The 14,031-nt window shown below is 46.0% G+C and overlaps 1 protein-coding gene across 3 annotated transcripts in view; it reads right to left on the bottom strand.

Moving 5' to 3' along the window:
* Nucleotides 1-11,880, bottom strand: part of HMGCS1 (3-hydroxy-3-methylglutaryl-CoA synthase 1) — a 28,051-nt gene extending 16,171 nt beyond the window's left edge. Inside the window, exons 1-2 of one of the 3 annotated variants that reach the window (XM_081212964.1) lie at nucleotides 11,733-11,853; nucleotides 8,347-8,470 (exon numbers count right to left, since the gene is read on the bottom strand). Coding sequence is in view for 1 of the 3 variants with exons in the window: in XM_081212962.1 (XP_081069088.1) it covers nucleotides 3,908-3,963 (56 nt within the window). In the remaining 2 variants the exon portion in view is untranslated. Of the gene's footprint in view, nucleotides 1-3,907; nucleotides 4,056-8,346; nucleotides 8,471-11,732 lie in introns of those variants that run through there. The other 2 variants (XM_081212963.1, XM_081212962.1) reach the window with 2 other exon arrangements.
* Nucleotides 11,881-14,031: the final 2,151 nt, after the last annotated feature.

Raw genomic sequence — 14,031 nt, 5'->3', positions numbered from 1 at the left:
ATACTCCAGGGGTAGGGAACCCATGACCATCCTGCTTGGCAGGGGGTTGGACTCGATGGCCCTTGTGGTCTCTTCCAACTCTATGATTCTATGATTCTATGATCCATGGGAGTTGTAATCCAACTTCAGTTAGTGAACCAGAGCTTCCCTATCCCTGGACCACTCCAACTGACAGAGGCTTTCCAAGGTCTCATACAGGGTTTCCCTACCCCCACCCCCAGTCCAACCACTGAAGAAAGTCATTCATTAACAGACTGGGGGTGAATTGGGGACATTCAGCATGTGCAGCTCTTTTTGCTGGACACCAAAGAGATTCTGAAGGAGTAAAGCAACATGTACCTGTAGTCTTGCGTAATTATTTTGAATGGCAAATCCAGACATGATCTTTATCTACTGACATGGAACATCCTGTATGACATGCAAACTTCAAAGAACTGCCAGATGGATAGGAGACAAAAGGTACTGGAATGAAGAGAACTTTATTTCTCCTCATTTCAAGTGGGTAGATCATACTGCCTTAGGGCAATAGAAATCCTAACAAAGATAAAGCGAAGAGGCAGGTAGGCAGCTGAAAGTGATGGGTAGAACTCTTTACCCTGCATGACTTCTGGGGCTCCCCTTCTGTGGACATTGATCATTCTGCAGACTGGAACCCACAAGAGGAACACCAACTCTGTCCCAGTGCCCATCTGCCTCATCCAACATGCATACAATGGCACAGAAATTTGTAGCGCATGCTTGGAACATTCAGATGTGCTCCTTAGTTGTATGGGACCACCACACACAGCTCACACCACTGTGCAAATGAAGTATGGAGACTTGGGAATAGGAAGGCCAGAAGGAAAAATCTGTGTTATTTAATTAATTCTTGCAGATTTAATAGTCTTGTATTATATTGTTGTTTTGACTAGTTTTCACATTTTTAAGTATGTTTTTTAAAATATTGAATATTAGGGTAATAACTTTTTTGTCATTACAATTTTTTAAATACTATCTGGAACTTAATAACTGTTAATTCCTACTGTTAATTCAAGACTGGCAGAAGGAAGAACTGATCCACACAGTACATAACTTACAGAATTTGCTGCAACAAGATATGGCCATGAGTCTTCTAAAAAAGAATCATGGTTAGAGCATGGTGCTGATAATGCCAAGGTTGTGGGTTCGATCCCCATACAGGCCACCTGCATATTCCTGCATTGCAGGGGGCTGGACTAGATGATTCCCAGGATCCCTTCCAACTCTACAATTCTATGATTTTGATTTTAAATTCAGAGATTAGACAAATTTTACAGAGGTCAGTCTAATCAATGATTATTGGCCCAAACAGCTTGTTACTTGCTGATGGATCATGGGGATAAACATACCACATACAAGGTTTCTATGTTTGCATTCACAGCCCAATAGTTTATACAAAATTTCATTGCACTGGGTCCAGTGTGCTAGGGACCACTTATGCTACAATGAAGCTCAGCCTAGCTGTTTGAATTTTTGTGTTCAATAGTTTTTAGAAAATGAGTTTAACAGATCAACTGACAAAGCTAAGTGGAACCTCAAGATTCAAAGGCAGTATCTCTCTGAAAATTAATTGCTGGGAAACAAGAGCAGGGCAGGGCCTGCTACCTACACGTCAGCACCACACTCTAACCAGCTGAGTTAAGTCAAGCCCCAGTTGTGGAAAACGGAGTTGTTGAAAAAACAACCTTCATAATCAATGACAACTTAAGAAGAAAACAAAGTAATATGGAGTCATGACTCTGAACATCCATATAGACAGCAGTCATTTGCCTGCACTATCAGCTTCTTCTTGGCCGGTAGTTTGCCAAACCATTCCTCATATCCATTATGAAAATGTACCATTGTAGAATGGTTGAAATTAATGTCATCAAATCACCCCACCAGTAATAAAAATGCCCAATAATGCAGTAAAACCTGGTTTCTTTCTCCATCTGAAAAGAAGATTGAAACCCTTCCTGACTCATGCATTCTTTAACTAAAAACTAGTAATTTGAGAATGCCCAACATCCTGCAGAACAAAAACACAACACAGAAACCATCTCAGCCATCCAATCAGTTGCTCACCTACAACCATCAGTACTCCAAGACAGCCCTTTGCTACAGCCCTCCATTGGCACCAATCTCTGAGAAGATTGGTGATGGCTTTTAAATACAGCCCTTGCTAGGGAGGTGTATGCTCCTCCCAAGCGAGTCTCCATTGGGCAAAAGGCAGAATGATGCCTACTTAAATTTAACTGATTTGTGCTTGTCTTGGTTTGACATGGCCTTAATCTTACCAGCTCTCCATTCTTTTTGTGCTGCTTACCTCCAACCCACAGAAAATAGCAACTATCAGACAAAACAATTTATCTACTCACTCTTAGAAAGTTTATACAATGCTTTGCTGACTAAGGACGCAAAACAACAGTTTGACAGCCTCTCCAGGAACGAGGATTGACAATGGGCAACTGCCAAATATCACACTGCCGAAGTTAACACTACATGTTCCTCAGTGCTATATAGTCACTGAAAAAGTGTGAGTTTCAGCCTGGTAGTGTCACAGCAAATCTGCTTCACCGGTGTGTCCTGCAGGAAAAAACAATGAGTCGCACTCACTGCCTGCTTCAATATGTATACACAAGAATCCCTTTATCAATGGTTTGGGTCTCTTAGGGGGCAAACAACTGCATTGGAGCTATGTTGGCAAAAGACGAAACAAATCCCTTCACAAACCGAAAATCTAATTGGAAAACAACTGTTTATATCAATTATCTCTACTATCCTGAGTCACTTCAGATAATATTTTGTTACGAAACAAATATAAAAATAAAATGTAAAGCCCACACAAGCAGCAGATCATTCAACTATCCACAACTGGACTAATGTTCTGCACACCAATCATAGCCCTAAATACCAGAAGCCTGCCTGGATCATCAAGTTTCATATCCAGATATAACAAGCCCTGGCAACTCCACAATTCTGGCAGAAAGCACAGAAGTGTGGCAATCATTTGCCACTTATGTTTAAAAAAGAAAAATGTGGCTATCTATGTTACTGGAAGGATACCTGACAGAAATACAACCAGTGAACCCTTCTTCCACTGCTAAGGAAACCTCCTTCGGTCAAATGTCTTACGAGTCAGTTGGCTGCTAAAACCAGAGAAGGGCAGGTAACAGGCACAAAGAAAACATGAACACAGTGGGGATTGCTTCCAAGTAAACACACACACACACACACACACACAAGCACGCCATGAGGCTTTTCTTTCTTTTTTGTGGGGTGGGGGAGCAAATAGCTTGGCAGCATGTCACATGCTTAAGGTTCCTGGTGCAGAGTTGGAAGAGATCGCAAGGATCATCTAGTCCAACCCTCTGCACCCAGCTGAACCCCTAGAGCGCTGTTGCCAGTCGGTGCAAGAAAACACTGAGCTGGACGGATCAATGGCCCAACTAGACAAGGCAGCTCCCTTCGCTCTTGTGAGGGAAAGTAGAAGAGAAAGGGGCATTGGGAAGAAAATAAGCACACCTAATTATCTCAAGAGAGCTCTGTAACTCCTCTTCCGTGGTAAGGGACCCTTTGCCTAGTTTCCCTGTCAGGCAGTCAGAGCACCCTCCCACCCATATAACTGAAGGGGCGGTGGCAGGTCCCATTTGCCTTATGACCCCCCCCCCACTCCACCTCACCCCTAGGCCTCAAGTAGCCAGATAATGGCTTCCATTCGCAACTGAGGCCTTTGCCTCAGTTTCCCTGTCAGGCAGGGCGGCCCCACGTCCTTCCCTCATATATAAGCCACCCAGATGAAAGTCCCCACCACCAATTCCCTCAGGAAACACCGGGGCAGAAGCTTCCGCGTCCTCACCGAGGTCAAGGCCCGCCCCCGCCCCTTCCTCCCCAGCCGCGCTTCACTCACACGCAGTGAAACCCCATCACCAGCTCCGGACGGCACCGGGTCGGCCCAGCGCGCATGCGCTCCTCATGGCGGGCCCTCTGGCTCCAGCCCGCCGCTGTCACCTTGAAAACGCGGCGCGCGGCCGCCCGCTCGCTGCCTCCCTCGGCCGCGCCCACTTCCCCCTTTATTCTGACGCGGCAGAGCGAGCCACGCCCCTGCCTGGCTCGAGGGCGTTCTGCGCTCGCGCGCCCCCTCTCTCCGCCGAGCGAAGGCAACGGAGGAGCCCGAGCCACCGCCGCCGCCTTTTCCTGGGGCTACTACTACGCGTTCGCTTCTGAGAAGCGGCGCACGGATGTGTAGGCGGGCGGCGGCTGCTGCCGAGGACGATACGAAACCAGCACACAGGGAACGCTTGGGAAGGAGGGAGGGGAAGTCCCGGCCTCCGAGGTCACGCACGGGGACCTTTCACACGTGACGCAGGGCAAACCCGGATCGGCACCTCAAAATGTAGGCAACGCCTCCTCCGCGTGTACTGTACTGTACATAAAGAAATGGTGTTTTGTGAAGGACAGCCGCCTTTAGTTACTTTGCCATGAGCTGAGCTAGAACTACGGTGTATTCAAAGAAACAAGCACGCACACAACCCCGCCACTATGTTTGCCATATTCAGACGTATCGCAAACAGACCCCTGCCGCTGAAGTTTCTTGACCTCAGTATTAAGTAGGAGCATGGCATCAGAGCAGGGATGGGGAACCCGCGACTCCAGTTATTTATCTAGAATATGTCTTACTGGCCTTTCGTCAAAAGGCCCCAGGGGGGGTTGCAACAGGACTATTGCCATTTCCATCATCCATGAGCCATGGATGTTGGGAGTTGGAAGTCCTACTTGAGGCAGGGGCACAGATTTCTCCCTGTAAAATTACATGGAAAATATTAAAATATTTTTTAAAATCTGATTTCCGTTTGGCAGACCTACAGATTTATTACTTGAGCTGTGGCTGAAATTATAATTCCTGAGAGGTCACTTTATGAAATAAATGGGGATTCTTTCAAGCTACATAGCTGGCTAAAGAGGGATGTATTTCAATAGAGGTGACCGATGTGCAGAGCTTTGTTTTGTAAGCTTGCTGCTTTGCAGTAATAAGGCGAGATGACTGTGAAAGATCCTACTTGTAGAAGGGTCACTTTAGAACACCTTTAAAAAAATGTATTACCATGAGCAATTAGAAGATTAAAACTGATATATCAGCAACAGCCTGAATTGTGCAAATTTCCTTTCCAGGAAATCATTAAGCAATTGACTTAATCTACTTATACTATGCCAATCAGAACATCTAGTACATATTCTGTGGTTGGGGTTTTAAGGAAAGGGATATGTATGTGTAAAAGAATTATGCATTTTCCCCTTCCCATCTTTGGCAAGAACTAAACATTGTTGTAGAAGCTTAATGCACTGTTTCATGTAAATAGCTTAGAGGTTTTTGATGACTCAGTAAGCATAGTAATCCTGTTAATAATTTAATTGATAAATTTTATTATTACTTGCCTTTAATCGTATGGTCCCAGGGCATGTTACAGCAATTTTAAAACACCATGTTCAGGCACGCGTCTTTTCCACAAAAAGGTTTGGGGCTATGGGCCACACCACCCTTGTATTCACTTTGTCTTCCAATCACAGCAACTTGTATTAAAAAGGTCGAGTGTGGCTCAGGCAGTGAATCCACTGCGATAGGAAGCAGTGCCCTAGCCACATCCTCACCAAGATACTATGGAAGAACTTTTAGCGAGTGGCTAAAGTTTATCCTTCCCCAGCCTGGTGCGTTCCATATATGCTTTGGACTACAACCCATCAATCCCAGCCAACACAACAGGGGTAGGTTGAGCTCTGAGCTGTCAATATTTATTTTGTCTCCAACTCCCAGCTTGCATCTCTCCCCCCGCCCCTCATCCGCCAGGAATTTCTTCTACAGGCTTGGTTTTAATGATACCCAATTCATATATCCATCAGACACATGGGAAAGCCTAAGGAAGTTTGCTCCCAAGCTGTAGCGTCCTGCCCCGTCCCTCCACTGTCGCATGCAGGGTTTTGCTTTTCTACTTATCCCATAAAAATGCTTAGAATGCATTGTAGAGCCCCTTCAAGCATCAGTTACACCAGGGAACATAGTTAAGAAAGGAACTGTGTCCAGTTCTGGGCACCACAGTTCAAGAAGGACACTGACAAACTGGAACGTGTCCAGAGGAGGGCAACCAAAATGGTCAAAGGCCTGGAAACGATGCCTTATGAGGAACAGCTAAGGGAGCTGGGCATGTTTAGCCTGGAGAAGAGGAGGTTAAGGGGTGATATGATAGCCATGTTCAAATATATAAAAGGATGTCATATAGAGGAGGGAGAAAGGTTGTTTTTTGCTGCTCCAGAGAAGCGGACATGGAGCAATGGATCCAAACTACAAGAAAGAAGATTCCACCTAAACATTAGGAAGAACTTCCTGACAGTAAGAGCTGTTCGACAGTGGAATTTGCTGCCAAGGAGTGTGGTGGAGTCTCCTACTTTGGAGGTCTTTAAGCAGAGGCTTGACAACCATATGTCAGGAGTGCTCTGATGGTGTTTCCTGCTTGGCAGGGGGTTGGACTCGATGGCCCTTGTGGTCTATTCCAAGTCTATGATTCTATGAAATGTTTAAAATAAATAAAAGGAATGGAAATAGAATAATCGGGCTAAAGCAAAACCAGCACATGACTTGAGATTGCCACAAGTTGGTAAACAGTATGCACAAGCTGTTGACATAGCTACCAAGTGCCCAGAAAATGCTCACATGCATCTTTCAGGTATGCTAAAGGCCTGGACAAGATAGAGCAGACAAGTCCACTTCTGTTCACATAACCATAAAAATCATAATAACTGCGAAGGGCCATTAGTCATCATTTGCTAACTTACTGTACGTTTTGCTGCTCCAGAAGTACTCGGTGTTCAAAGATTTTGTACATCTCAGAATCTAGCACTAAAAACAGCCACAAGGCGTCACTGGCTCACAACTACAAGGGTCACTATATATCTACGAGCAAACCTGGCAAGACCTCTCCCCCAGACATAGAATCTGAAAGCCTAAGCAGCCCTCGTTTCCTTTTATTCATGAGAGTCGGGAATGCTCCACCCCAGCCTGGGGTAGTCACTGTCCACAACCTGCATTGCTATGTTGTCAGACTACATTGCTCATCGTTTGGGCCTGGCTTACTGCAGCAATGGCAGCCTCAGGCGAGTGGACATGTCCTGCAGCTTATTTTTTACTGGTTTCCCCCACTTCTTCACCCAGAGGCGCCAGGAGCCCACACGGGGAAATCCAACTCTATGAAAGTGAGGCTCTTACAAAACCTCCCTGCTGCCAGACCTGAAACAATTCAGAGAGGCATTTTCATCTACTTGCAGCTCACGTTTTTAGGCAGCAGCAGAATACTTCTGAGCCAAACAAGGAAGAACTGTATGCAGTCCAATTTCTCTAGTCATCTCAGGGAAAGGGGGCGGGGAGAAGAGGAGAATGAGGACACATTAAGATTAATATAAAAGAAGAGTTTTCAGAAGAGAAACTTCCAATTTCTGAGCTGCCAGCTGCAGCAAAACACAAATTTTAGCAAGAAAAAAATTACATGGAAAGACAAAAAAAAGCATCATCCTCAAAGCTAGAAAGCCTCTTGAAGTTTCAGGTTTATGCCAGAATAAATCTACTAGGCACAACACAGCATCCATTTTCCTTCTTGTCCTACAGACAGGCTACCCTCAGGGGGAAAATCTCAAGAGGCACTTGCTGTCCCAATGTACTTCAGAGGCTGATACAAGAATGCCTCGGCCTTTCAAAACCAAACAATACAATGAAATCACGATGAAATACTAAGGTATGCTATATGATCAGTTGAAAAACAGACTACATGGTACAGAAAGATTAAATGGGCAGGTACCTCCTGAAAACTGGAGGTACACTGAGCACAAAATCCATTAAAGAAATGACAGGGACATCACCTACTCTGTCTAGTAAAGATCCGTGTCCAAGGAAGAAGAGCAACAGGGTGCATGGCGCAACCACAACTACGCAGTCCCACGGATTTAATTGGTAACGATAGAACTCTTTCCACTGTGATCAGAGACTTTGCTGTAACTAGATGAAGCCAATCAATTTAAAAAAAAAACGACAAGCCACACCTGATAAATGCTCTGCCCTTATTTTAAAACTCAGCATAACAGTGATCCTAGAAATTTAACAACAGGCATCATATTGGCCTCCCTATGGCATTCTGTGGAAACAGGAGGTCACAATCCAACACAAAAGTGGAACACTTCACAAATTTGCATATCCTTGCGCACCAGTCTCCATGGAGATCTCTCGGAAAGATCTGTTAAGATGGACCGTGAAATCATTAAACAAGCTCTTTTAGTTTAAAGCCCAGCAAGTTCAATGGGACTTACTTTTTGGGTTGTGTGTAGAGGATTTTAGCCTTATACTTAGTCCTTACAAACAGTAGAGGGGGTATTCTGTGTCTGACTATACCACTTTAGACTTGCAGGCAGCAACTTGTGATATGGAACACTCCTAGAAACAAACAAAAAAACAAAACCCTGACATATCTGAAAGAGGACTCTCTGCTAGAAGTATTTTCCGCAAGATCAATTCCTCCCCACACCATATGCAGGGATTTTTTTAAAACAAAAATCCTAGGGAAGATAACTGCAGACAGAAGTGGGCAATTTAACACCAGCAGGCATACCTGCCAACTCCTAATCCAGTTCTGGTCCTTGGTCAATATGCACATTGAAGAAAGCACACGTAGCCATTTTTAATGCTCTAAAAGAGAGGCATTCAGTGTGGCACCTGCCAGATCTATGAACAATTCCCATAATCCCTGATGATGATGTCATGATGGCTCAGCTGGAGTTGGAGTCCAAAGCTTGTGGGAAGTACAATGTTTATGACCAGTACTGTAGAAGGACCTGATCCAGCCACTAAAACTGCACTTCTCTCTCTGCTAGAGTTCAGGGACTTCCCTATGGAACTGCTAGTCCCGAAGCTACACCCCCAGAGTAGGGTTGCCAAGGTAGATTTCAATGTCACCACAAAGCTCTAGCAACAGAGAGCTCATCCACCTTTGCTCCACATTTCTATGAAAAGGTCTGGGCTTTCCAGGTCTGGTTCAAGTGGGTTGGTTTCCCCCCCCCCTTCCCCTTTCCCCACAGAAACCTGCGCTTTACTGCTGAATCAGAGCAAATAGAAATCTTGCTCCAATTCAGTGGTAAAGATTGGGTTTTCTTGGAGAAAGCTTCAGGCAAAAAAGAAAATGATTTAGCACAACCCAGGGAACCAGAAACCTGTGCCCAGAGAGTGTGAGTCAAAAATTAAGTGTGGATGAGCCCTTAATTGCTCTAGGGTTATATGTCTGACCAGACACAAGAAATGCCCACTAGGTTCACAGAAACCATTTACTTCTTAAGACAGCAAGATCTATCAGCTTTAGAGTTCTCCTGTCTATCCTAGAATGAAAGCCGATCACTAAATCTCACTTGGTAGATGTACTCTACAGTAATTAACAAGTCAGCTGGGCAAATTTATATTTTACAATTAAAATTACTCTGGTTTTAAATGTCTGGTTGATCAGAGGCTGCAGCTGGCTTGTAATGAAAGAAAGCAGGGTTCCTAAAGTAGAAATAATTCTGGTTGGGTGGGACATTATAAGCTTCCAAACACGGATTTTAAAAAGCTGAGAGGTTCTGGTTTTTATTCCAGAGCTCACAAACTCTAGTGAGACACAAGTTTCCCACCACCCAACAAAGACATTGGTGGCTGGAGGGCTGGGAGATGAACTGGTGCTCAGTTTATAGCAAAAAAACCCAAACGCTACTTCTCAGAAGATCTCCAGATCTAACAAGGCAGCCGATCTGGTTCAGGAAAAGGGTTTCGCCGCAATTTTTGGGGTTTCCCCATGGCTTCCTTGCAGAAGTCAACTGCAGCTGCCATTCCCAGATACCCACTTTTGGGGAGGCAAACCCCACTGAACTTAGTGAAAATAAAAATAACTGGGTAAATATGTTCCATAGGGCTGCACTGTTCAACAGCAAGCAATTCTTTGACTTGCCATGTCTTACTGACTTCTGTACTTTGGGGGTGTGCTGTCGTACTGAATCACTTTCGGCTAGTATAGGAGGGGGAACTGGCCCAAGCCTCGCTCTCACATTAGTACAGACCCCCACCCACCACAGCTGTTGAAGTGCAACAGCCACCATTTTCAGTAGAGCGCCCCCTGGGAGACTTGCTTCCTTGCTCTGTGCCACATGCAACACCAATGCCCCATCTTCCCACCCAGCTGCCACTGGTTTGTCTACAAAAATGGGCAAACTGAACAACAGGTTTTGCGGAGTACCTGCCTGCCCCCTCCCTCTGGATCAGGGCTTGGATTTGTCATAGCATCCAGATGAAGAGCAGAGAGTGGCTTCTTCTGCCTCTGCCACCTTACCTCCCTCTCTCTGGGCAACACAGTAGGGGAGAGGGAGAGTTAAGCGCAATAAATACATTCAGTCGTTTTTTTCCGCCAGTACAGCCTCCCTGTCTAGGTGCCATAAGGTGCCATATCTGCACTGCTTCAGAGGAAGGATGCAAGTGAGGGAGGGAGAGACTCCTGTTCCCTTTTGCTCACCCCCTTTCTCTCTGGGTGGAGCAGTGGAAAAAAATTGGCTCAGCCCCACCCCATAAACACAGAGAGATCTGAGGGACAGCCCCAAAGAACCCTAGCAAGAGGCTTCCACACCTATGCTCTCCCATTAGGCAGGGTGGACAGGGTTCAGTAGAGAGAGGCCACCCAGAGAGAGTGGGTGAGCAAGCCAGAAGCAGCTGCTCCCAGCAGGGCAGCCACTGCCCCACCTAAAGTGACGATAAGGCGTTCAAACTGGCAGAGCTGCTCTCTCTTGCTTACTGCCTCTCTCTGGGCAACCTTGCTGGGTTAAATCCAGGTAAGCAGTCTCTTACCTGATAGAAGAGCCTCCTTAAGGGAATGGGCAGGTGAGGAATCAGAGGTAGCTGCTCCTTGCAATCACCACTTGCTCAATTCTACCACCACCGCCACCCCTGGCAACTTAACTGCTCTTTCTCTTGAGGAACAGTGGCATGATAAGGAGGTCCCACCAGAGGCATGTTCCCAAGCCTCCCCGCCCAAACAAGCCTGCTGAGTAGAAAATGATTCTCTTTAGCAGAAGCACTGGGCATGATGACATCCTGGGTCCTATTTAGTACTGGAGAACAGGTGTGGGGGACCTTTGGCTCTCCAGGTGTTGCTGATCTGCAACTCCCATCATCCCTGCCCAGCTGCCACAGCTGCTCAGAGTTATAGTTCACCAATATCTGGAAAGCTAAACGTTCCCCACCCTTGCCCCAGAACAATTATATTCCTTTTAAATGTAAGGGGGGGGCACATATTACTATCACCACCATCCCAGAAAACAGTCAGCTCTAGAATTGCAAGTACCCCTAAACTTTGATCTGACCACCTTAAAAAACCTAATGGCCTTTGGAAAAATCAAGGACCTAGTTTAGGTGGCAATGCTATTCAGGTCTACTCAGAAGTAAGATCCTCTGAACGCAATGGGGCTTACACCCAGCTAAGCTCGCGCAGGGTTCCAGCCTTCGCCTGAACCCTAAGCACAATTTACCTGGTGACTTCTGCGGGGCTTACTTCTGAGTAGACACAGATGCGATTTCTGGGTTGGCACACCTGGTCCTGGAGGAGGCGGGGCGGGAGAGCTTCAATTTAACACCAAAACCAGGCAGGTGCTCCCTATGCACCGGACGGAAATAAGACCCCACCCACCTGTGTGCGGCGATGTCTCGTTCTCTGCAGGGTCCGCGCACTGTCTCTCAGCTCCTCGTCCTGAATGGGACGCAGCCGCGGCTGGAGATGCGCCTTTAAACCAGCCCCGCCGCCCAAGCTACCGCTTGAAACCGGTGAGCGGCAGCTTTCCCTGCCCAATCGGAGGCCAGCGCGCCGGAGCCTGCCCCTCTTCCCGTTCCTGGCCAATGAGCGAGGCAAGGCGGGGAACGGAGGCGAGGGGAGGGCGAGAGGAGTGGTGTGAGAAAATGACGCCGCGTGGCCAGAGGGAGGGCGCCCAATGGGCGCGCCGCTGAGGCCCGGACCGGCGAATGAAGCGCGTGACGCGGGTGCCCGGCGGCCAATGGGAGCCCTGCTGCCGACTGCGAGGTGAGGGCAGTCGCTGCTGCAGGTCCTCTGGTGAGAAAGAGGAGACGGTCGCTTAGCAACGGGAGGAAGGCGCGCATCTCAGCGAGGCAGCATCGTGTTACCCGAGGAAGGGAGCGAAGGAGGGCCCTGGTGTCTGCGCTGGATGCAGTACAGCGAGGAGTGGCAGTTAGGCAGGGAGCTGAAAACTATATACGAACTTCATATAGGCTGGAAGGAGGCTCCTGCATATTATATTATGAACTGTTTTATCATGAACTGCATAATATATTATGAACAATATTATATTATGAACTATCAAGGAAAATGGCCCACCAGCTCCAGCTTCTCAGGGAAAGAGTCTGGTGGTTTTTTCATACTTTATTTAACAACACACACGGATTACAAATGCTATCCAAATACAATGTTGTATGGTGCTGTCATTGGTTAAATGAGGCTTCTGATTTGCCGTTATGGCTTGTAATGCTGCTAATATTGCCTGTTTTGTACAAGTTTCTTTTAATGTTTTTCTTTATGTCTTTTTCTTTATAAACCTGCGATCATCATCTGAGGCCCTTCTTCTTGTGGCCACTTCCGTGAGAGGTCTGGAGGGCGGTAACATGAGAAAAGACTTTTTCTGTGGTGGCTTTCTGCTTGTGGAATGCTCTTCCCTATCTGCCCTACTGCTTTCCCCTGGAAAAGCTGCTCTTTAGGGCTGTTATAAAATATTATAATATATTATGGTACACACACATATCAGACACACACTCCACAGAAAACCAATCCTCCACCCTACAAAATTTATGAACTATTCCCTGAGAAAATTACACATTATTTTAGCACACAGAACAATCCCCCTAAAAGCCATCTTGGCTCTCCTAATTACTCAAAATATTTCCTCTACGGAAGGAGATATCTTGGAGAAACCTTTCCCAGTACCCTAGTTCTTTTCACTTACAAATCCTTGCTTAAGGTCATATTTTGTGTATGAATAGGGTGGGGCTGTGACCTGGATTCAAGAACTAAAGTATTTGCCATCTCAAAAGAATGACTACACTGCCCAGGTAATGCAACCAGTAAAACATCAGATATCCTGGCAGACAGGAGAGAAGCCACACACTCAAATTTATTTGGGAGACTACCTCTGTGATGTATGTATGATGATTTTAGGGTGGTCTTTGGCTAAGGGGTTGGGCAATGTCTAAAGTCTTTAAAGGTTCCTGCACACTTTGTGCTTTTGGTCTCTCTCACTTCCTTGTGGTGGGGGCGGGGCTCTGTTGCAACAGAAAAATAAAAATCAGCCTTGCTTTCACTGGATCCTGCCTCCATCCATTCTTCTTTGACCAGTCATGGACTTAGGGGACTCAGAGTCCCTTGGGGAGTTGGGCAGCAAAAGCCAACCCCCAATTTTTTCTACAACAGCGCTAATTAGAGCAGTTGGCAGAAAATCCACTTGACAATTTGCTCCGATTCAACAGTAAAGAGCAGGTTTTCCATTGGGGAAAGCAACAGTACAAACGGAAGTCTGGATGAACAATCAGTGCCAGCAGCAGCAGCAACAACAACAACAACAAAAATGCCCTCCATTCACCTAGACTAGATGATCCTTGGTTAGATCAAGTGGGTCTCCTATATATTTTTAACCTAAGTTTCCAACTAGGAAGTAACAATATTTGGCATGTACATAGTGAGGTTTAGAGTGATCAAAATCCTTTGCATACCTATTCTCAGTAATTATGCCAATAGCTCTGTAAAGTAGATCAGTGTTACTATCCCCTTATTTAATAGTAATTTCTTGTGTGTCTGCCAGAGATGAGTAATAATAAGTGCTTTTTTCCTAGATAAATAGGTAGGTGTCAGTACCTACCAGGAAGTTGTCACAGTAAGTGCCACACTTTTTAACATCAAAAAAGAGGTGCCAGTACTTTGTCCTATT

Source organism: Podarcis bocagei, assembly GCF_964188305.1.
Source record: "Podarcis bocagei genome assembly, chromosome: 11".
NCBI lineage: Eukaryota > Metazoa > Chordata > Lepidosauria > Squamata > Lacertidae > Podarcis > Podarcis bocagei.
The sequence above is the reverse complement of the archived record's forward strand: the minus strand, read 5'-3'. Positions and strand labels throughout refer to the sequence as shown.